Genomic DNA, 22413 nt, shown 5'->3' with positions numbered 1-22413 from the left:
CTACCAGCAGGTGGGTTTTTTGTGTTTTCTTTTAGGATCTTTCTCCACTTCTCCCCTTTGCATTTCTTCTTCTCTTCCTTGTCACTCCATTTAGTTTAATGGATTTGGATACAGATCTTTTGACAAAACATCCCATTGAGAAGGTATACACCATTTTGCCAGGTATTTTACTCTCACCTCTTGATGATCCCCAAGAAAACCTGAAACTGATGTATATTTATCAACTTTGTGTTTTAGCCAGCTTCAAATCATTCTGTGGTTCCAGGTGGAAAATTTCTCTCCACTGGGCTTTTTCACTCAGTCAGTGGGTGACAAATTTCACTGCATTGGATGGCTTTCTACATGTTCTAATTATCCCATTATCCATTCTCCAGACTTTATTTTTTAACATTTTGTCCATCAGAATTAAGTCTTTCAATTACGTGTTCTTCCCTGTGATGTGGCATTGGCTTTTTATGCCTTCCATTGCATCATGAATGTCTTCCCCCACCACTTTCATGGACTGAGGCTGTTTCCTTTCCTACTTGGTCGACGGGCTTCTTCTTATCCATTATTGGAAGCTTTTATTCTTTTATAGAACTTTTCTTCTCCAGCAGCCTAAATAGTTGGAATGTTGTGTCATGCTTTCCATCTTCTTTCTCATGCCTACACAGTATTTTATACATCTTGGCTTTTATTTTTACTATTATTTTGGTCAGATTCAGCCTTCATTTGTAATCTCTTGACTGTATTCACCTTGATTTTGTGCTACTTGTTTCATCCTATGTAAGGCTATTTTGCTTTTTGGGTCTCTGACTTTCCTGGAACCACTCATTCCTTGTAGGATTGCATGCACACATGTACTTCTTCCAGTGAACTTTACAAGTCCAGTGAAATCTTTTACAAGGTATGTTGTCAAAGATTGTCAACTTCCTTTCTACTCCTCTTGAGGATTTATTTTGCTGGATAACTTGTGTTAATGCTAAAATTGGCATTCCATTACCACCACTTCCTCACCGAATCTCAATTTCTTAACAGTTGCTTCCTTTTTGGATTGAGGTGGATCTCTGATCGACATCATGTCTTATGGTATTTGGTCACTTCTTATTGTTCCTTGAGAAGGTTCCCACTTTTCACCTCTTTTGATACATCAGTTATTCTTGATCCACTCTGATGGTTTCACAGTAGTTGTTTTTTATATTGCCTATTGAGTGGGCACCTGCTCCAAGATTCTCTGCTTTTGGACATTGAACCTTTTTTTCAAGATTCTCTTTCAAGTTTGTCTTGTCCTGTACTAGAGACTTTAAACCTTGTGGTAGAGATCCTCTCTTGGCTGACTTCCCATGCATTAATCTCTCATTATCTTCATTTTCAGGCTGTTTCATCTCCAAGCAAAGATGTATACTCTGGTTAAGATAAGATGTTGTACTTCATGGTCTGCCCATAAAAAACCTGCTATTTAGTGTGACACTCCTTGTAAGATATCTTTTTGAAAGTTAACAGTTTCCTAATATGAAAATGTAATTTTGATGGATATCCACCTCTTCACACATTCCCACCCAGTTTCCCAACTATTGGTGCTCTTTCTTCTTGCCTGGTATAAGAATGAAGTTATTTCAAGTGCAAGTGCATAAGGGGAGTTACTGCATATCTAAATTGTGCCACACTTCTGATGGAGGGCTATTGCTGCATGACAACCTCATCATGCATAAGCACAGTCATGTTAATAAACAAGTGAACTTTAGGTGAGAGCTAGCACAAGACTAGTGACATGCAAATCTCATAGGCAGGTGCATGGAAGGTACAACTATTCTGTATGTAGAGGTGAGTATCTATTATAAATACATTTTCATATTAGGAAATTAAATTCAGCTGTGAGAAAATTACAGAGAAAATGTTTGTGCAACAATCTTCTGAGATCATGTAAAAATTGACCAAGAATTAGAAATATTTGCAGTTTTCAAACTATGAACAGTATTTTAAAAATTAATTAAGAAAAAAGTATATAATAATTTTGTTGTGATTATCATATGAACTGGCAATACTATTGATCCTTTACAGTTTGCCCAGAATGGAATGGCAAACAAACATGGAGGTCTCAAGAAACCTCACTTGGTTAAACTTTTAAATATTTGCATGTACCTTATAAAAATGCAAGGGCACTTTACAAAGTCATGAGGTATATAACTATTTTATGCTAGGTTTTGAATGTGGTGTGAAAGTTAAACCTAAGGTTGAAACTCGTGAATAGCTACTGTTACATGTGCATGTTGCATTTGTCTTGCAAGGTAAATTTGAATATTTTCCATAAAAACTTTTATCATTTTTAATCGTTTTAATTAAGTATTATTTATTGAGAGGAACATCCACTTGTGTAGAAAATTTGTGTTATGGAGCCACTTACGGTCACAACAGCAAGTTTAAAGTATGGTATCAGATGTTATATATTAAGTTTATTGTAATCAGCTGTGAATTTTTAAATTATATGCAAGTGGAGGTTGAATGTAAAAGTTAAAAAATATAATCCTGACTTAAGAAATAGAACTGTAATGTTTCTGTATTCTTTATTAGTACTGAATTGAATATTTTAATGGTTTATGGTAAGAAAGCAGAGAGACTTCACATTTTATGACTTAATCAAATACTTTTGGAAGAGAAGTTTCTTTTTTTTTCATTGATTTCTTTTAACACAAAGTTGGCATTCAGTGAATGGTTGGCTGCATGATGATTTTTGTAAAGATGCTGAATAAACTTGGTAGTCCTGTTAGTCAGACTTCTTCCTTTTAAAGTACCTTGGTATGTGACAAGAACTTGTTTCTATATTTTTAGATTGCCTACTTCTAAAACTCATAATATCACAGCTTGTTAGCATTAAGTTTTAAAATTAGTTTGCAGTGAATAAAGAAAATCATAATTTGCGTTTAGTACTGTAACAGCCTTGTAAGTTATAAAAATTGCTAATGTTAGTTTTCTGTTTACCAATCATTGCTCATGTATTTTCTCATGACAGATTGTCATCAACTGAATTGTAGTTAACTTTTGATCTTCTATTTAAAATGTAACAACTTGGAAAGGTATTTTACTATGAGTTATTTATAAGTAATGTAACACTGCTATTTTTAGAAATGTGGCCATCATTCAGTGTAAAATAGATCTAGAGCATGTGTATGTGATATTAAGTTGAAACAAATCATGTAATTTTAAAGATAATAAACAGATTGCAGCCAGTTGATTTAAATACTATAACAAATGTGTTGTTTTCTATGATTTTGGTAAAAATGGTTACTTAGCTAAAAGTTTGTTGGTGCACACCCCATTCAAGCAAACAGACATGTATCATAGCTCCATAACTTTTTCAGTCACTGTTTTATTCTCACATGTTATTAACTTTATTTTATTTTTGTTTATTTTGATTTAGTCATTTTTAGATTACCCTTGGTTTCATGTGATACACCTACTTGGCAAATGAACCTCTGCCAACTAAATACCACCATGATGTTACTATTATGTTTGATTTTACAATATGCATTAATTCCACACTGATCTTCTGGAAGACAAATAAATTGATAGTTTAATAATGAAAACATATTTTACTATCACCAATAATGATGACAGTTTCTTATTTAAAATGTATCAAAATTCAAATTAGAAATGATTAAATAGCCAGTTAGCCAATTTATTTATATGCGTTGTTTGGTTAGGATAACAGAAAACATTAAACAAAGATTTGCATCATCAGAATATTTTGCAGTCACCCACCATTCTGACTAAACAGTAACTTATCTTGTATGAGTTGAGAAAATTTGTTATGTAGAGGAGCGAACAACGTTTTGACCTTCTTCAGTCATCGTCAGGTTCACAAAGAAAGAAAGAGGTAACTGACTAATAGTTGACCACATGTTTGAAGGGGGTTGTGTAATTAATTGTAGGAATGTAGAGGGCTTGCATAGATGTTTGATTATATTTATTAGTATAGATTTAAAGGTGCTCCTTTGTATTGGTTTATTTTGGGCTTGAGTTGTTGTATAAGTAAGGCTTCTTTAATTTTGCATTTGTTTATGTTTGTTTTTTTATTTAGTATTCGGGTGTTTTTTATGGTTACGTTGTGTTTATATGATTTGTAATGTTCAAAAATGTGTCAAGGTGACTTTTTGTGTTCTTTGAATCTGGTTTCCATTTTTCTACTTGTTTCTCCAATATAGAAGTCATGGTAATTATCACATTGTATTTTATAAATAATGTTGGTGTGGTGTTTGTCAATGTAGTTTTTACACAGTATAGACCTTAGTTTTGTGCCTGGTTTTTGAATAAATTTGGTTCTAACTGGAATGCCATATTTTGTTACTAGTTTTTGCCAAATGTTGGTTATTTTTCTACTGATGTCAGAAATATATGGTATGCAGCAGTATATGGTTTCGTGAGTTTTTAATTCGTGGGATATATTTACTTTTGTTAGTTGATTTATACAGTTTAAAACAGAAATCTACTGAAAAATCACCCATACTGGACTATACATTCCTTGGGACTCAGTACATGAAACGAAACAAAAACTCAACATACTAAAAAACCAAATAAACACAGCCATAAAACTATGTTCACCAGATAAAATTAATGATGAATTAGATAAAATAAAACAATACTTGATCAACATCAATAAGTTTCCTCCACAAATTGTAGAAAACATACGCACACACCTAGAAGGTGGAATACGTTTGATACTTCATCCTCTACACTTGTATCTTCACAACAGGCAGTTTGCTGTCCATTTTACGGAATGTTTAAGTTCTTTTAAACTCATAGTATAGTAACATAATTTAGGTACATGAGTAATTTTTATTATTTGTTATTTGGCATTATGTAATGAACCAACTGTTTGATATTAAAGACTTTTTAGGTTACTAAGTGGTGAGTTAACAAGTACTTAAAAACAACAAATTATATACACAACACTATTCTAAGAGGTCTTAATGTTTTTCTTTGGTTTGTTGACCCAAGGTGTGCTGATGAACCTTGAATACGTTGAATTTCAGTCCATAGCAGAAGGTATGGTTAATCGACAAGTGCAATAGGCTTTTGTGTCACAGATTATATTTTCAAATTTCCTTTTGGTAAAAAGAAAATAATTTTTTAATATTGTTATATTCTAAGCAAGTACTGTTTTACATTTTTATAGGAATGTTAAATTATTAAAGGCTGCTCAGAGGTTCTTTCATTGTTTACTTCCTACTTTTAGTCATGAGGCATTATTGGCAGACAGTGAGATTCACATTTTCCCTTCACCTTGTATTTGTAAAAATTCAGTCATGCTGCTATTCAGTTTTGAATAAGTTTCCTACATCTCTGTAGTTGTATAAGACTACTGTCTTTTGGTAATGGATCTTTTATGTGTTGCTTAACAAAAATGGACCTGATATTTTTGTCTTAAGTATGTTTTGTGGATGTACAGAGTTTCAGAAGTGTACTGTTCCAACAGTAAATAAAACCAAAATTAAGAGTAATAAATATTTTTATTTCTTGTTTAAATTGTTTTACACTCTGCTGTAACCTACTACAGAGTAGATATTTTGTCTTGTGGTTCATGGAGCGTGCTCATTTTACTGACATCACAACAGTACAAATTGCAATAGTAATCATCCCTTATGTGAAATCATTTCAGTATCTACTGGCTGAAAGACAGCACTTCTGTATAATGGTGTGAATGATTAAAACTGGTGGCCCTATACCTTTTTTTCAGGGAAATAATATTTCAAACATTCATGAGGACTTAAATATCACTTTTTAAAATAGTTTTATATTTTAGTTCATGCATATACTTAGCTTGAAGTAAACATTTCGTAGTTCTTGACAAGTTAGTTCCCATAACTCTTATGTTTTTCAGGCTTTCATGACACTTTTTAGTTTTATTATTACTTTTTAAATAAAGTTTCTTTCTTTCTTTTTCCCAAATACATTCCCATTAGTCTTAACTAATGATGGTACTTGAAATTAATATTTAGGTCTTAACTTTGTGATAGGATTTTTATCATAAACCTTAGGCATGTTGGCTTTTGGTGCTTCACCTTTTGGCATCTAAACAATACTTTTTAGGTGATATGATTAGAAAAGTATGTTCTGGTACATCTGAAATATTGATTGATGGATTTGTGATGTAGTAATAATGTGGAAATAAACTTAGAAGTAAAAAAAAACTTTTCAATTTTTGTGTATGTGCAGTGCTTATATTGTGAGTCATTTTTGATCTAAGTTTACACCATTCTTATTCATTTTTTGGAAGCTTGCAAGAAAAATGTTTATATTTTCTCAATTGAAATTGCTTTTCTTTTATGATGGAGGAGGAAGTTTGGTGAAGAAAACTTTCTGAAGGAACTTTTAACAAAACTCCAACCCATCATTTTTTTATGGTTAGAGCAAGACTAGTATTAGAAATAAATTATACATTTAATTAAAAAAATAGTTATTAGTGCTAAGTTGAGTATGAAACTGTAATATTAAAAAAATACATGAATTTATTATTATAAATATCTTTATGGGTGGGGTTTTAAATTAAATAAAAAACACTAAAACAGTAGTTAGATTTTCTAGATGTAGCAGTTGGTGTCTGCAGAATTTAGTAGTAGTATGGTACCAATGTTTAATCATACTAAAGTGAAGTGTACTGTGTGATTTAGTACAGAGGAGAGAATGAGTGTGTAATGTGATTAATCCCCACTATTTAATCAAAACAGGTCATTGTCATAACTTAGATGTTTTTTTTTGTTACTTCACAATTTTAACATTTATATAATTTACAGAAATGTATGATATTTTGTGTATGTTTCTCAATGTGTTTAGCCACAGTATAGCATCTCATAGAATAACTCCGAGTTTGTTTGTTTTTTTAAAGTACAAACTTTTAGCTTGTAGTTCCATCTCTTGACTGATTTGAAGTGTAATTACAGCCAAGGCTACTGCATGTTCCCTCTTTTTAATTGATATAATGATGTTTAAACTTGTAAAAACATTTTTTTAAGTGTAAATATTTTGTTAATCTGTTAATAAAGTAATCTCTGCTAGCTTTCATTTGATTTAAACATCAACATTATGAAAACCTTATGAGAATTCTAACTTCTAAACAATGACAAATAAATTCTGTGACGAGTTGTAAGATTAAAGAGCTTAAGATGTCATAAACACTACTATTTTAAATTAAACAACTCTATAACTTAAGTATAAAGTCTAGACATGTTACTTTTACTGTGTCTTTAAAAAGATAAGACAAAAATTTACATGACATTGTTTGACATTCATATTATTGTATTTGAAATAATACATTATTGGTTTGTAGATACTCCAATTCTCTTGATTTCAGAAAACTTCAGCAAAACTTTTGTTGTAATTAATACCCTAATCAAATAAAACTAATGACATCTGATGCTTCTTTTTGGTACTGTATAATAGTGTAAAGATATTTGTCTGTTTTTGTTAATTTCTGAAAAAAAAATGATTAATTTAAACCCTTTAGAAGTGTGTGTGATTGTTCAACATTAAAATTTCCTACGAAAAGACGTTTCTAGTCCTGATTTCTCCAAACCCGTTCCCCTGGCTGTGGTTTCGCTAGATAGTAGATAGGGACAGTGGGAATCTCGTTAATCCATTCATTAATGGATTTAAATGGCAATTTCATTTAAATACAAAATTATTAGCCTAATATTAATAACCTTTCAAGTTGCTCTGGGGCCTATTAGACCCCACTTTTTGTAGGAGTGTTAAGTAATACAATTACTTTCATAAAAAAATGTGTGAGTGAGATTGGCCCTATTCCTATGTCTATGTTCCTATACATCTTTAAAAACACAGTTATATAATCTTAAGCTAGAAGTAGAACCATACCACAGTGTAAACAGTAAACTTACACCTCATTTAACACTTAATAGTTACAGAAATGTCATTGGGTGCTCTCAGCCAGATGCTTTCTCCCTATTCAACAGTAACAGTGGCAAATAGCCTTAGTAGCATTACAGTAATAAATACAAGATGAGCGAGCAGACTTAGTTGCAATGAGAATTAAATCCAAGACCCTCAAATCTTGAAGTGTAACACATGACCATTGTGTAGCTTTGTGCTTAAACAAACATAATCACAATATTTTAATAACTTGGATATTTAGGATAACTGGAAACCCTAATGTTGATCAGTAGATTTGTATTTTGTGTGACAGTGACTTACTCATAATTTCAGTTAATCAATTATTAAAAACAATGATTAGAACAGCTAATTTAGTTGATTATTTTCATGACATTAATTGATTAATGATTTATTCATTGCTCATAAACCATCAGTTAAATTGCTCAGCTCTGTTTGTGACTATAGCAGTGCTTGTAATTTTGTCTTAGAATATATCTTAAAATGTGTGGGATGCAATAAAAACAGTTAGGGACTGTTGGAAGTGAATAATAAACAGCTATTTCATTCACTTTCCTCTTGCTTTGAAATTAAGTTAGTAATACTTATAACTAGCAGTAAGAAAGACATCAACAAGAAGAAATGGGCAAATGAGTAAATTCTTTTAGTAAGATTAATGGAGAACTTTTTATAAGCATACATACTTTTGTTAAAGAATCTATTTCTAACATAATTAAAAGTTGGAATTACCCTATTTGTACTTTTCACCTGAGAAACACCTCTCTTGCTATATCTGATGTTAAACATGAAGTATTTTGTATTAGTTTCTTAAAGTATGGTTTTGATATCTTGTAAAATTGTGTAGCAGGATCTTCTGGCAAACTAAAATCTTGTTGTTTCAAGTGTTTCATTAACATAAACTTCCTGTATTTGTTCATTTTGAAAATATTTCAGTAGGGGTAAGGTTTTAAATTTTAAACCTGCTTTCCTTCTGTCTGAACTTCATGGATAATTGAACATTTGGCTTGAAACACTCACAATTTGTGTGTATTTGAGCTTAATTTTTGTACAGAATTTTGTATGTGAACTTTTAATGCCATGACATTATATATTGTAATTTGTGCCTGTATAGTTCTAAAGCCTGCAGTATTTTTGTTATGACTGTGCAATCCAATTTATTTTTAACTCTGTTTTCAGTAAACAAAATGTTTGAATATACTCGTACAACAACCACTGAAAATATATGACAAGTTTTATAAAATTGTTTATTCTAAGTATAAAGTTGTTTCAGTTTTAATTTTCCCTATTTCTGTTAAACATTATAAAATTTAATTCTTTTCTTCAATACCTACAAAATTATGATGCAGCGTTCAGGTTACTAGTGCTGCTTTTGGTTAACTATTCCCCGCTCAAACATAGTTTTAAATTTTACTTTTCTAGACTTCTTGAACCTATAACTGCAACAAAATAAAATGTACAGGTTAAATAAAGATAAGTGTCACTATATTTAAAATTGTTAGATTCTAATGGCACAAATATCTATTACCACCAATTTTCACTGCTTTAATACACTTATTTCAGCAAAGTTCTTTTAATTCAATCATAATAAGTTGGCCAGAAGAGAGAGGAGAAATATTCATACTACACTAGTGTATTTCTCTCACAATCAAACAGCATGCATACAGATCTAAGTGGATGTCAGAATTTTTTAAACGTGGTGAAACTATTATACACATCATGAATAAAGAATAGTGACATACTTCATGACAATAACATATAACATTCTTATTACAGATATATAAGTTTCATAATATTTGTTTTGGATTTTTTGAGTGAAGTAAACATCAGATATTTTGTTTCTACTTCAAAAATATACAGCATATAAAGCTTTAAAAAATATATAAACTGGATCATGTTTTAATAAGTGTTTCAGTTCTTAAACAAATGTAATTTTTTCTGGTTAGTGTGTATAGCCATGAAAAGATAAAATACTGTTTTGATCCATTTTGCAAAACCATGTTGAATTCTGTGTGTGTATGTATGTGTGTGTGCATCTTTGCTGACATAAATTTATTTCAGCTAGATTTATTATTTCATATACAATAAATATTTAGAAAACAAAAATGTCAAAAAACTAAAAAAATACAAAAACTTTGATGGAATGTTACTAGATGAACTAGAAACAGTACTTATAGAAAAGATTATTGGTGCAGTATAGCAAAACTGTGAATCTTTATATAGCAGTTACTTTATATGTTTAGGTTGAAACATGGAACCAAATTCTGTCTGATGTAATGTTAACAAGGTATGTGCTTTAATAGTTTTATATAAAAAAATTATTTAGGAGTTCATTGGAACTATCCAGGCATGTGAAGCTTGGAAGAGACAAGCCAAAGATGCGACTGAAAGGGAAAAAGTACGAGAACAACAAAGAGACGAGGTAAACTAAAAATATTTGCTTTCAAGATTGAATATTTTGAAAGTAAAAATAATTTTCACAAATATTAATAGATAATTAAGAATTTTAATTTTCCGCATTTTTTTTTGTATAAATACAGTTTTTAATAAAATAAATGATAAATATTGATTAGTAGTGGTTTTAAAACAATTTTTTTATGATAAATGTGTCACAGATACCTGAAAGTACGTAGTTTAAGTTTTATTAATTTGTCTTGTGAGTTGATTTTTTTTTTATCAGCCTTTATCTGTTAACAGCTTAATGTTTCAGTAGAATCTTAGCTTTCATCATTATACCTTTCCTTTAGTTAATTTTAGAATACTTCTTTTATGATTATTTTACAATAGGGTAATATTTTATAGTTTGGAAATTCTGGTAATATTTGTTTTGCCAGTGAGGAATTCAGTAATGTAGGGATTTTATTCTCCATATACTGTTGAGATGTATTTGTCTGCTTTGTGATCATTAGGTGGATCAAGTGGCTCATTTCCATCCCTACCTTGTTTGGCTCCTTCTTTCAAGTTCTTTAGCCAGTCCTACATAATTCAGCAATAATTTTTTTTGCTAATACTTGTGTACTGAGTTACTAGTTTGTAGAATGTTTTCTAAAGCTTTATAAATTTTGCATAGCATAATAACAAAATAGGTAGTCATAGATTGTGAAGCCTATTTTGTTCTATCAAGTAGTATAATTATAGTTATTAGTAGAACTAGGTAGGTGTTAGACCTACTGAAGACATATGATGGTAAATGAAAATAAGAAGTCTTGGGTTTTTGCTTTCCACCAATTATTTAACTTTGGGAAACTCTGGAAAGCTTAAAAGTGACGTATACACCAGAGATAGAGCAACTATGCCAAGTAGCTCTTCAGCTCTAAAGTCTGATGATTTATAGAAATTAAAATCCATATGATTTTTGTATTGCTGTAATACAGGTTTATGTGCTATCTCTACATAAAGAGTGCTAGTGCACTGTCTGATAAACCAAGAGTTGATCATTTTTATGATGATTTTTGCCTTCTTCACTGGTGTGAAGATAATACTGGCTGTGTGTATTTTGTAGTAGCTATGTTTTCATAATGGCTTGCAATAAGTTAAAGAAGTTATTATTCTGTATATACAGACCATGAGACATGCTGTTATTTAGTGAAGCAGTTTCCTAAGGTTTTTGTAATATCTATAGGCTAGTAAATGTACATGTGAAAAATTTCTAGACTGTTTTAGGTATCGTAACTAAACAAAGAGAAAAACTTTACATTTATTTGTATAAATTTGAGAAAATAGCTTTTAAATCAGTGTGGCTATATAATTTAAATAAATATAACTTTTGTTTAACATTAAAAGTTGCTATTTTTTGTGTGTATGTTGCTGTGAAGATAGTACAATATAGCTGGAAGGAATATCACATACATACATAGATACATATGAGGAAATTAAACAACACATACAATAACAATATGATAAATAACTATACTTTTTTGCTTGTTGTAAGATTAAATGTGGTATTTTTTAACTATATCATGATATCTTCTTAAATGTTTTTTTCTTCCACTTTAATAAAGGCATTAGCTAAGATTGATTTACTCCAAAAGCAAGTAGAAAATTTAACTGGTGGGTCATTATTACGAACTTTACCTGGAACATCTGAGTTAGAAACTATCTCTCTTGGAGAACTTAAACAAATAAAGGACCAGCTTAGAAATGAGTTAGACAGATTAGATAAGGTAAGTTTTTATATCTTAAAACCTGTCATAGCTCAATTCAGGTAAGGTTGAGTAATACAGCAGAAAATGAGACATATTTCAGTTATTACATATTACAATTTTTCTTGGATGAGTATCCAATTTATTATATAACATACATTATGTATTATGATTTAAACACATTTAAAAGTTATTTTATGATATTTGCCAATAAGATTGATAGACACAATTATTTTTTATCACAAATGTATTTTGATATACAAACAACAATACAATTTATTATAATGGTTATAACAAATAATTATTTACATATAGAAATGTTACAAATTCACAAACAATATTCAGTCTTCTATCTGGTTTGGAACTAATGTTTTATTGATGGTCCAAGTCCCCGAGGCTCAAATTGCTGTTATGTTGGTATACAGATATAGTTCACTTGATGGAAATGCTAGCTAGCTCCGTTTTTGTTTGGCCTAATGCAGTTTACAAGCTTCTTTCTATTGTCTTTGTAGAAATATTAATGTCTAAAGTTTATTCTCTTAAGTAGAATGGTTCATAATGTTCAAAGTCTGTAAATGTTATTGGTCAGATTCTGTAGTTTTCTTGTTAATACGTGTTAATCACAACTATAGTTTCAGAGGCTTACACTATACTGACTGTAGCTGAAAAACAATATATAACTGTCTTTTGGCATCTTGTGATGGCTTGTTTTTATATACAAATTACATGAGATTTTTGAACGTTCAACAGTGTTTAAAGACATACTAGTATTTTTGTAAACCATGTGTTGTTGATTCTTACTCTCGAGACTTTAAAGATATAAGTGCCTTGGAATCAGATCATTGTGAACGTGTATATTGAAGGCTAGATTTAACCTCCAGTGTAGAACATTTGGCAGTCAGAGATAGTACTGTGAGGTTTTTGTAATCAGTAAGATCTATTGAGATGAAATACTTCTGCAGATTGATGAGGCTACTCATGATTTCATTGGGAAAGAAGTAAAAGTATATAGTTTTTATATACACATCACATAAAGTGTAAATAACAATTTGCAATGTAGGAATCTTACCATAGACTTGTAGTGATTCAGATTCAGTTGTAACACATTAACTGTGTTAAGTTGAAAATGTGTTATTTAAGTTGTTAATCACCACCCCCTTTACCCAAACGGTGATCATACGTAATGCTGTTGAAATACTTAGGTATCTCCTACCACATTCAAAACGGTACTAAAGCTTTAACAGTAAATAAATTATTTGTCAGACAAATTTTTTAGGACAAAATATGATTTTTGTTGTTTTTCTTCCATGGTGAAACTCGTGATAAAATAGAGAAAGGTAACACCTTTCAAGGTGACCTATATTGTATTAGTTTCATGTAGGATGTTTACCTTTCATAAATTAAAATGCATTTTTTACCTAGTGTAACAGTACCAAGTTCCCAGCAGTTTGGAGTTGTATATTTATCTGTGAAGATACTATATGACCTTATAAGAAAGAATTGTTTTTACTTTGGTAGTCTTTGGTGTTGTGTCATCATACTTTCAGATTAAGGACTCATTTGGTCTTTGTGTTTTGCATTATTCATTTTTATTAAGTTTATTTTGGTTTGTTATCTTATGGCAAAGAGATGTACAGTAGAGCAATAAAAATTAATGGTGCTGATGCCATGATTCAAGCTTTCAGTAAGGTACAGTAATTGTACCAAGCATTTACATGTTGTAACCATACATACAAACATCTTTAATATATGGAAGAATTGTGTGTCTATAGAACTATTATTCCTAAAAGTCAATTACAGGCAATTCCCTAAACCTTTTTAGTTTATTAGTAACATTTTTTGTGGGTTATGTTTATATTTTGTATTATTTTTTATTGATCCTTAAGTACAATATAAATTGTTTTATAGGGATCATAAGGAAATATTTATTACTTAGAAAGAAGTAAAGACTCGTGATAAATTATGATTTTGGTGATTGTCATATGTTGCTCAGATTTTGTATCTAACAGTCACTCAGTGTCTATATTAATGTTTGTTAAGATTCGGTAGTTATTTCTCAGTGATAAAATAGTAGTGTTGCCTATTTAATGAGAGGAGAAAAAAGCTAATTATTTAAGGAAACAGATTCTCTATTAATGCTAATCACAAATTATCATTAACGTATTTGTTGTTAGTTTTAAAGTGAGTTGAAGTAATATTACCAGTTTACCTATTTTTAATGTCTAATCAGTTGAAACACTTAAAAGTATGAGGAAAATATATAAACATAACTTATAATCATACAGTGTTATTTGATTTAGTTTACTTGTTTAAGAGTTAAGTGTTTTTTTTATTTTTGTTGGTAAATTAGTGATAATGTATAAGTGAATACTTCTCTTATTTAATGTTGGAACTGATTTATTTCAATATCTGTATACTCAAATAAAATTATATAAAGGGTGTCAAACTTTGACAAAGGGTCTAAAAGCTACAATGATTTGATTTCAACTTGCTTGAAAATACAGGCACTGGGCTTAACCCATAATATTTTAGAGAGCTATTTTTAAACTTTTATTAAGTAACATTATTAATACTTTTATGCCAGTGAAACTAGCATTAAAATGTAGTTTATAGTTGAAATTTTGAAGTTTTATGTATGTTTTAATTTCATCGGGCAATTGATCACCCAGTGAACTAACTTTTGTCAGGCCTTTCCTTAAGTTTGAGGGCCTACACATTTTAAAAACTGTCCACTGTCTTTGCAGTGATAAACCATTTTACTTTAGTGGTTTTTATTGTTAATATTGATATCTGTGGTGAGTTGAATTCCATAATATAAGTTTCTTTAGATTGGTTAATACTTGCAGTGAAGTTCAGAGTAGCAATTAGTCTTAGTTGTATCTTTTCTACTATACCATTTGTGTGGGCCTATAATGGTTTTTATTATTGTAGGTTTACCAGAATTAATCTGACTGGTATATCAATGATTAGTTTAACTATGTTGCTTTTTCTTTCAAACATCACATCGTATAGTTATTGTTATAACACACTTCCTTAATTTTATATAGTCATGTCTATTTCATTTTCATTATTATTTATCTTGTTTTCTTGTTCGTATTCACTTAGTTTGTGTGGTACCCTTTAACTGGGATCCTACCCTTCCCCAGTGAAAACTGGTGATTCCATTTTCTGCTAACACTTGAAGTGTGATAGTAGAATTGATTAGAGGGAGTCACATCCATCGAGAATGTGTGTTGTTTGTATTCTTATTGGTTGAGGATTGTCACATAATGTGCAAGTGAGATTCATTAGGTGGGAGTTTCAAAGCTTGTGGCATGCACAAAAAATCTTGCGCATATAGAGGGCAGCACTGAAAGTGAATAGATATTTATGAGGTAAATATTGGATATACATTTTCAGTAGTGAAAAATTATAACTTTACAACCTTTTATTATACTTTGATCTATCTACAGTTTGAAAAATCAAGTATATCATTGAAGTAAAGATGTTAACAGATCAAATATAAAGTTTTCCTGGAAAAAAGTTTTATTTGTATTTAGGAGGTTTTAGAGGTTATACAAATGAAATTTGAGACAAAAATACTTTTAATCTTAAAACGAAAATACCTCTTCACCCGAACTAGTATTAAAAAAAAGATTTGGTTTATTCTCAAACAAATCTTCAGTAAAAGTCCATCATTAAGAAATCTGATTTTTTATGTTTAAAAGACTCGTAATATTTACTAAAAGTCTACCAAATTTATTGAACATACACATACTGTATTAAAAGCTGTAGTATGAAAACTGTAACAAGTTCAAAGTAGTTATTAGTTTGATCAATTAGACAGAGCCCATGTGGGCAAAGTTAAACAGTTACTAAAGTCAAATTTACATACGTCAAAATGGATACTTCTGGTTGATGACAGTAAGAATTTGTTTCAAAGATTTTCCTCTGATTTGAGAAGGGTCAAAAAGAGTAGAAGGTTGATGGGAATATCTTTAAAAGCTTAGTAGTGATAAGCATTGTTAGAGGGGGAAAGACTGAATGCGGAGACTTTCAGTTCGGGCATGATAAAACAGTTATGGTGAATTAAAAAATGCAAGATATATCTCAATCTGCTTCAGAGTTGTGAGTCATATTGTGAAAAAAATTTTCATGTGGTGAATTGATATTATTTATTTGGAAATGCAATCATAATACTTAATTCCAAATATATATATAGTAATTTTTACTTGAATTCATCTGTATTATTAGAGAGCTCTTCCTGTTATATGTACTCTTCAAAGAAAGAAATGCAAAAGGCAAAATATGAGACAAATTGTTAACAAGTTTATTCTGGGTAGTTCTGTATGACATGTGTGAAACTTTGCACATTCACTGCTGAACATCCAAAGTCTGCAAAGGCGAAGTCCACGCTCACTAGGTGAAGTTCAACGTCAATACCGAGTATGTCCCCCGTGAGCATCAATAACTGCTTGGCATCTCTTGCCCATGGAAGCGATGAGATAACGAATCACATCCTGTGGAATGGCTGTCCACTCAGCCTGCAAAGCTGCTGCAAGCTGATGTAGAGTCTGAGGTTGAGGTTGTCGCCATCGCAAACATCTGTCCAACTCGTCCCAAAGATGTTCGATGAGGTTTAAATCTGGTGATCTGGAGGGCCAGGGAAGAACGTTGATGTTGTGGTGTCTCAAGAAGACAGTGGTGAGTCGGGCTGTGTGAGGATGGGCGTTGTCATGTTGAAAAACGTCGTTGATGTTCACCATGATGGGTTGCACATGGGGCCTAAGAATCTTGTCGACGTATCGTTGAGCCGTAAGATTCCCTCGAATGTGCAAAAGATCTGTTATGGCATTGTAGGCGATGGCAGCCTACATCATGATGCTACCACCACCAAATCTGTCAACATCCTGCACACAGTTTGCTGCAAAACGTTCGCCTCTCGGCAACGGTAAACACTGGTCCTTCCATCCTGCCTACAAAGCATAAAATGTGATTCATCGCTGAACCAAACATGCCTCCATTGTCTATGAGGCCATACCCGATGTGCCCGAGTCCTCTGCAACCGTGCTAGACGATGTTGCTGGGTGAGGATGATGCCTCTGACTGGACGTCGAGATCGGATTCCTGCATCTCGTAGACAGTTGCGTACGGTTTGATCGGAAATCCTACGCAGCCCTGGTATGGTTGAGGGAGTAGACGTTGCAGTGGTCGTCCTATCCCGAAGGTGATGTAACTGGATGTTGCAATTTTGTGCGGGCGTGGTCACACGAGGTCTGCCAGATCGTGGACGGCCACGAGTTGATCCATGTTGTTGGTGACGATTCCGTAGCCTTGTGATGGTGCTTGGGTGGACATTCACAGCTCTGGCAACATCTGATCGAGATTTGCCTGCTTCCAAGCAACCAGGGGCGTTGTTGTGTTGTGCTTCAGTCAGTCTTGGCGTAACTGTATTGTGTGTCGGTGGCTTAACACTGAGCTATGGAAACCAAGAACTCGTCACTTTTATAGGGATTTTGCACATGTTGCACTTGCAGAACATGCAAATCTCTCAAACAAATTTATTGGACACGTGCGTTTTGGCAAAAAATCCGATGTTTTCCTCCCTTTTCAAAGTGCACAACTTTTATTGTCATTTTGGTCTGACAATCAGTGCCTTAACACGTGTAACATCACATACTCTGAGCTTGTAACGTTATTACGTATATTTCTCTTTAAAATAACAGAAATATCCCTTTTGTGTTTCTTGTTTTGAAGAGTATATATTTTGAACAGATTTAATTAATAGATTGAAATTCACTGCCACCTAACACAGAAACTCTTGCTGTCTTTTGACTTTTTTTTTTATTTATTTTCCATTAGTGATAAATGGAATATGAGTTCAGAAATTAAACTAAAGAAGTTAGTAACACTTCTCAAAGGTTGCTTTTAAAAGTGATAGATGTTTCCAGTTTCTGTTCTGATCCTCACACACACACACACACACACACACACACACACACAGAGAGAGAGAGAGAAACAAATTAAATAAAAGTAATTGAGAACAAAATAAGAAGCATGGCCATAATAAAAATTAAGTGATTGATTAATAACTTAATAATTCATTTATGCTGAAATTTACTATATATAGTAATTTATTCTGTCTTTACAGGTGATTTATCATAAAACTGCAACAAAGTGTATGGTATGTGAAAACCAGAACCGTAGTGTAGCACTGTTACCTTGTAACCACTATGTCTTATGTAACCAGTGTGCCCTTCACCAGTCAAAATGTCCTTACTGCCAGGCTGATATTGCCCAGAGATCAAGTATGAACTTGTCAATGTAAAGTTATAGATTATCTAGCTTCTGCATTTATTTGAACTGAAACATGTGAAAAATGTTTAATACAAATTATCTTCTCATTTGGACTCTTGTAGAAATAGTGTGGTTTTTAAATTTTAGAGTGAACATCAAGGATGTTACTGGGATTGTCCCTTGTTTTGCCAAATTAAGTACAAAAGAAAGCAAAAAAAATGTAATTTAATATACAGTTTCTAGGGTTTTAAATTATCATATATATTTGTCACAAAACAAGTCAGCTGACATAGCTGTGTTGATTTTTTTCATGTTTGACACCCAGCTGAGGTGTAATGTGTAGAACTGAATATTAGGTGAAATATTTTTTGAATATTTAGTATTTATTTGGCATTATGGATATCATTATTTCCAGTTATTCCAGGAAGTGAAAGTTGCATTGTTTGCCTGTTTATATTAACAGGTTTTTAAGACTCAGGGTTCCAAGATGTGTAAAATGACATTTAAGAATTAAAGTAGTTATGTTAAACTGGTTTATAAATAGTTTTGGCTCCCATTTTAAATTTCATATTAAATAATAAATTGCACACTGGTGAATGATTTCTGAGATGTGGCTTCTTTTCAATGAAAATAAGAGTAATATTTTCGTTAGTTAACATTTGTTAATATGTTAATAATGGAAATCACTGAAAATACTCAAATATAATTTCAGGCTTTCTATCAGCAACTTAGCCATATGTGAAGTGGGTAGGCAAAAACAAAATAAAAAAAATTGACTTTTAAAGAAGAACATAGTTGATTTATATAATGCACAATAAAAATATTAACATTTTTTATGTTAAGGTATAACATTTTTTGAAGTACACAGTCCTGATGAGAAAAGCAGACAGTTGAGCAATTGTCTGTTTGTGTCAAGCTTAAACAGTGTTACTGCTTCAGACATAGAGCTCACTATTACATCAAGGATCATGTCACTGTTATTTTGTGATAATAGTCAAAATTGTGGAATTATTACCATTATTTGAAAATTAGTTTGGCAAAATAAACAAGGAAAATGTAAATGTGATGATTTTGTTGCTATTATAACAAAGAAACATTCTTAAATTTCTTATATGATTTGAATATTTTAGTCTCATTATGAAATTCACTTTTGAATTAGACTTAAACGTAAATTATACGTTGAAATTAAGAATAGATAATGAAAATAAAAGTAGTAGGTTATTTTATGTGCATGGTAAACCATTTATTATTTGTTTAAAAAATTTAAAGCAATTTGAATAATTCCAAAATAATAAACAAGTTTACGAGCAAAATTTAATATTTCACATGACAGCTTTAGTCTGCTGTCTATTTCTTCTGTGAAAATTGAGAGTTTTAATTTTATAACAGATTTCATGAGCTCTAAATTGCTCTTGCAATTTAAAGTATTATTAATAAAACTATATTTTTGTATGTTTCGGATTTTAATTAGACATTGATAGAAAAAGTTATCTTATTAGTTTGTCTAACATAGCTAAACTACACAATAATTGTGTTTTGATACCAAGCTCCTTGAAATTTGAATACAATAGAAAGCTTATAAAGTTTATTTCATAATAGCAAAAAACACCCTTTGTGTTTGTTGTTCTCTGAATTACCAGAGATTAATGGATTATGCTCTTCATGACAACCAGAGTTGGACCTTTTGAAAGCTGCTGGAAAGCCTATTTTGTTTTCTCTCCCCTTTCACACTTGAAAAATTAAACTGAAATGAAGTTAAAATTGCTTATTTAAAAAAAATAAGGGCCAGTTTTCAGGATGAAGCCTAAACAATTATATCAGCAGTAAGAGGCTTAGCAAAAAAAACATGGGCATAATAAATTTCATTTTAAATTATCAGACTGAAGCACATTTCAGTTAAGGTGTTTATATGGCATGTAGTGTGAAAGCTGAAGGTCAACCAATCATTGGCTGTAGCTTCATAAAAAAAATTATATAGATTTCTTACTTTGTTTGTGTAATATTTATTTAGTATTCTAGTGTCCTTTGTTTATAGTGTTTTTTTCTGTAATGAATTGGCATCTGATTCAGAATATCAGTTTGTTTTGGATGTAATCTAGGTCAAGGATTTGTTTTAATTATTATAAATTTGACATTTTCTAGTATGTGTTTGTCGTTTTCCCGGTGACAATATTCTTTTAATTAAAACAAGACAGTTCCTGGTAGAAGCAACTCTAAAATATAGACACAGAAGCTGTTTAAAGGTGACTAATGTTTTTGTTCATTTGCTGCATTGTAAAAATGTGTGTTTATAAAATATATTATTTATGATTATAAACTGTTTCTAGTTCTTAAATCTTACACTAACTGGTAAAAGAATTAGTTGCAAGATTTTTTGCCAAGTTATCATCATAATATTACCTTTACCTTGACCCAGTTGACTGTCACAATGTTTTCAAAGTCTTTTTGTTTTGTTTTTTTGCACATAAATAGAAACCATTAAGCATTAAAAGAAAGTTTAATTTGAATCACAATTAAAATTGTTAATATTCTGTGATCTTTCAAATATAATTTTTATATGAAGCACAATATCTGAATGTGTCTGAACATTTCAGAACAAGAATAATCTATTTGATTTGCATATACTTATATTGTAGTTCTGTGACACACCTAGAACTTGACTTTAAAATAATCTATTTTGAATAAGTTTGCTACTTATTGGTGTATGTAATGTGAAAGCTGAATGGTCTTGAAATTAAACAGTCTTGCATCTTTACTAAGAAACATAATTTGGATGTTGAGGTATATTTGATTTTATTAATTAAACCATCCCACTGAGGTATTTTATTTGTATTAATTTGTTATACGGAATGACACATGAATTGAAAAGGAACCTTTTTGAATGGTATTGTATGATTTGATTGAAACTTAGTAGGTTATTTTCTATAGTATCAGGATTTAGCTGGTTCTTTTACTGTTAAGTAAATGTTTATTTTATAGGCCTCAAAATTAAGGAGGGGTACTTGGGAAGCTTTCATAATTTATTTAGTAATCCTGATCCAGAAAAAGAATGTTATAAAAATAAGTTGGGAAAGATGTTTAGTGGATAGAATCGCAAGAAAAGAAGTCTTAATGTGATGTCTTATGATAAAAAACTGGGAAGGAACCCACGTGACAGAAAGCTGTTGTTACTTATGATTAGACTGTTGACATGTATGCTTGATGTTAATCACTAAACAATTTAATTTATGATTTAACAACTTATCTTGTCATGTTATTTTGTTTTTAGATGTTTAACACTGGGGTAACATGGAGAGTCATATGATTTTGCACATTAATACTTGATAAAATTGGATATATCTGTGAGAGTGAAGTTGATATTTATTTTGATAAAAATTGTAATTCTGCCATGATAAATACTATGGTACTAGTAATAAAAATTAAGTGAAATTTCTTAGTAACTTATGTTGACTTTGACTTCTCCAGCATTTCTCAAAATAATGCTGTTCAAATTATTATGTATTTAAACCATTACTATAAATTAATAAGAATTTTGGTTGCTCTTGGAATATTGATGTGCATTGATTTTGTAAATTAATATTTACATGATCCTTAGTGTCATCAGTAACAGTATAAGTATAATGCAAGAATAAATGTTGGGCTCAGTTTTCATGTGACTTTTTTTTATTATTTTGAAGTATTCTCTGACTAAGGTCAGCATTTTGAGTCAAAATATTTTTAATTAGAGGCTCAGAACATTCTATTTGAACCTCTAATATTTTAAAATGCTAGTTTTAATATGACTTCTGATTCTGAGTCACTTCTGAATAACATTATACCTAAAGTTTAATTTGGTTTTTTTTTTTTTTTAATGTTATTTTCAAGTTACTAGACAGCCAGGCCATGATTTTGAATTCTTCATAACTGAAGAGATTAAGTGAAAAGGTTGCTTTACATGTTTTTAAAATGGGGAAATGTTTAGAGTATATAGAAATTTCAAAATTCATCACCAAATAATACTGATTTTATAAAAATCTGTATAAGAAAATATATATTTTATAATTATTTTTACAGCAACAAGTAGTATTGATAGAATTAATAAAATATAAATGTTTAAACATTTTTCTTTAACCTGTGC

General features: G+C 30.8%; 1 protein-coding gene across 5 annotated transcripts in view; it reads left to right on the top strand.

The window, feature by feature from the left end:
- The window catches only part of LOC143222687 (RING finger protein unkempt-like), a 56871-nt gene extending 36140 nt beyond the window's left edge, over window positions 1-20731 (top strand). For 4 of the 5 annotated variants that reach the window (XM_076449524.1, XM_076449525.1, XM_076449523.1 and 1 more), the window contains 4 exons: window positions 10205-10300; window positions 11880-12041; window positions 18151-18307; window positions 20439-20731. In XM_076449524.1, coding sequence (XP_076305639.1) covers window positions 10205-10300; window positions 11880-12041; window positions 18151-18307; window positions 20439-20590 — 567 coding nt within the window. In that variant the 3' untranslated portion in view covers window positions 20591-20731. Of the gene's footprint in view, window positions 1-10204; window positions 10301-11879; window positions 12042-18150; window positions 18465-20438 lie in introns of those variants that run through there. The other variant, XM_076449526.1, reaches the window with a different exon arrangement.
- Window positions 20732-22413: the final 1682 nt, after the last annotated feature.

Source organism: Tachypleus tridentatus, chromosome 8 (assembly GCF_004210375.1).
Source record: "Tachypleus tridentatus isolate NWPU-2018 chromosome 8, ASM421037v1, whole genome shotgun sequence".
Taxonomy (NCBI): domain Eukaryota; kingdom Metazoa; phylum Arthropoda; class Merostomata; order Xiphosura; family Limulidae; genus Tachypleus; species Tachypleus tridentatus.
Note: the sequence above shows the minus strand (reverse complement) of the source record. Positions and strands in the feature narration are given on the sequence as shown.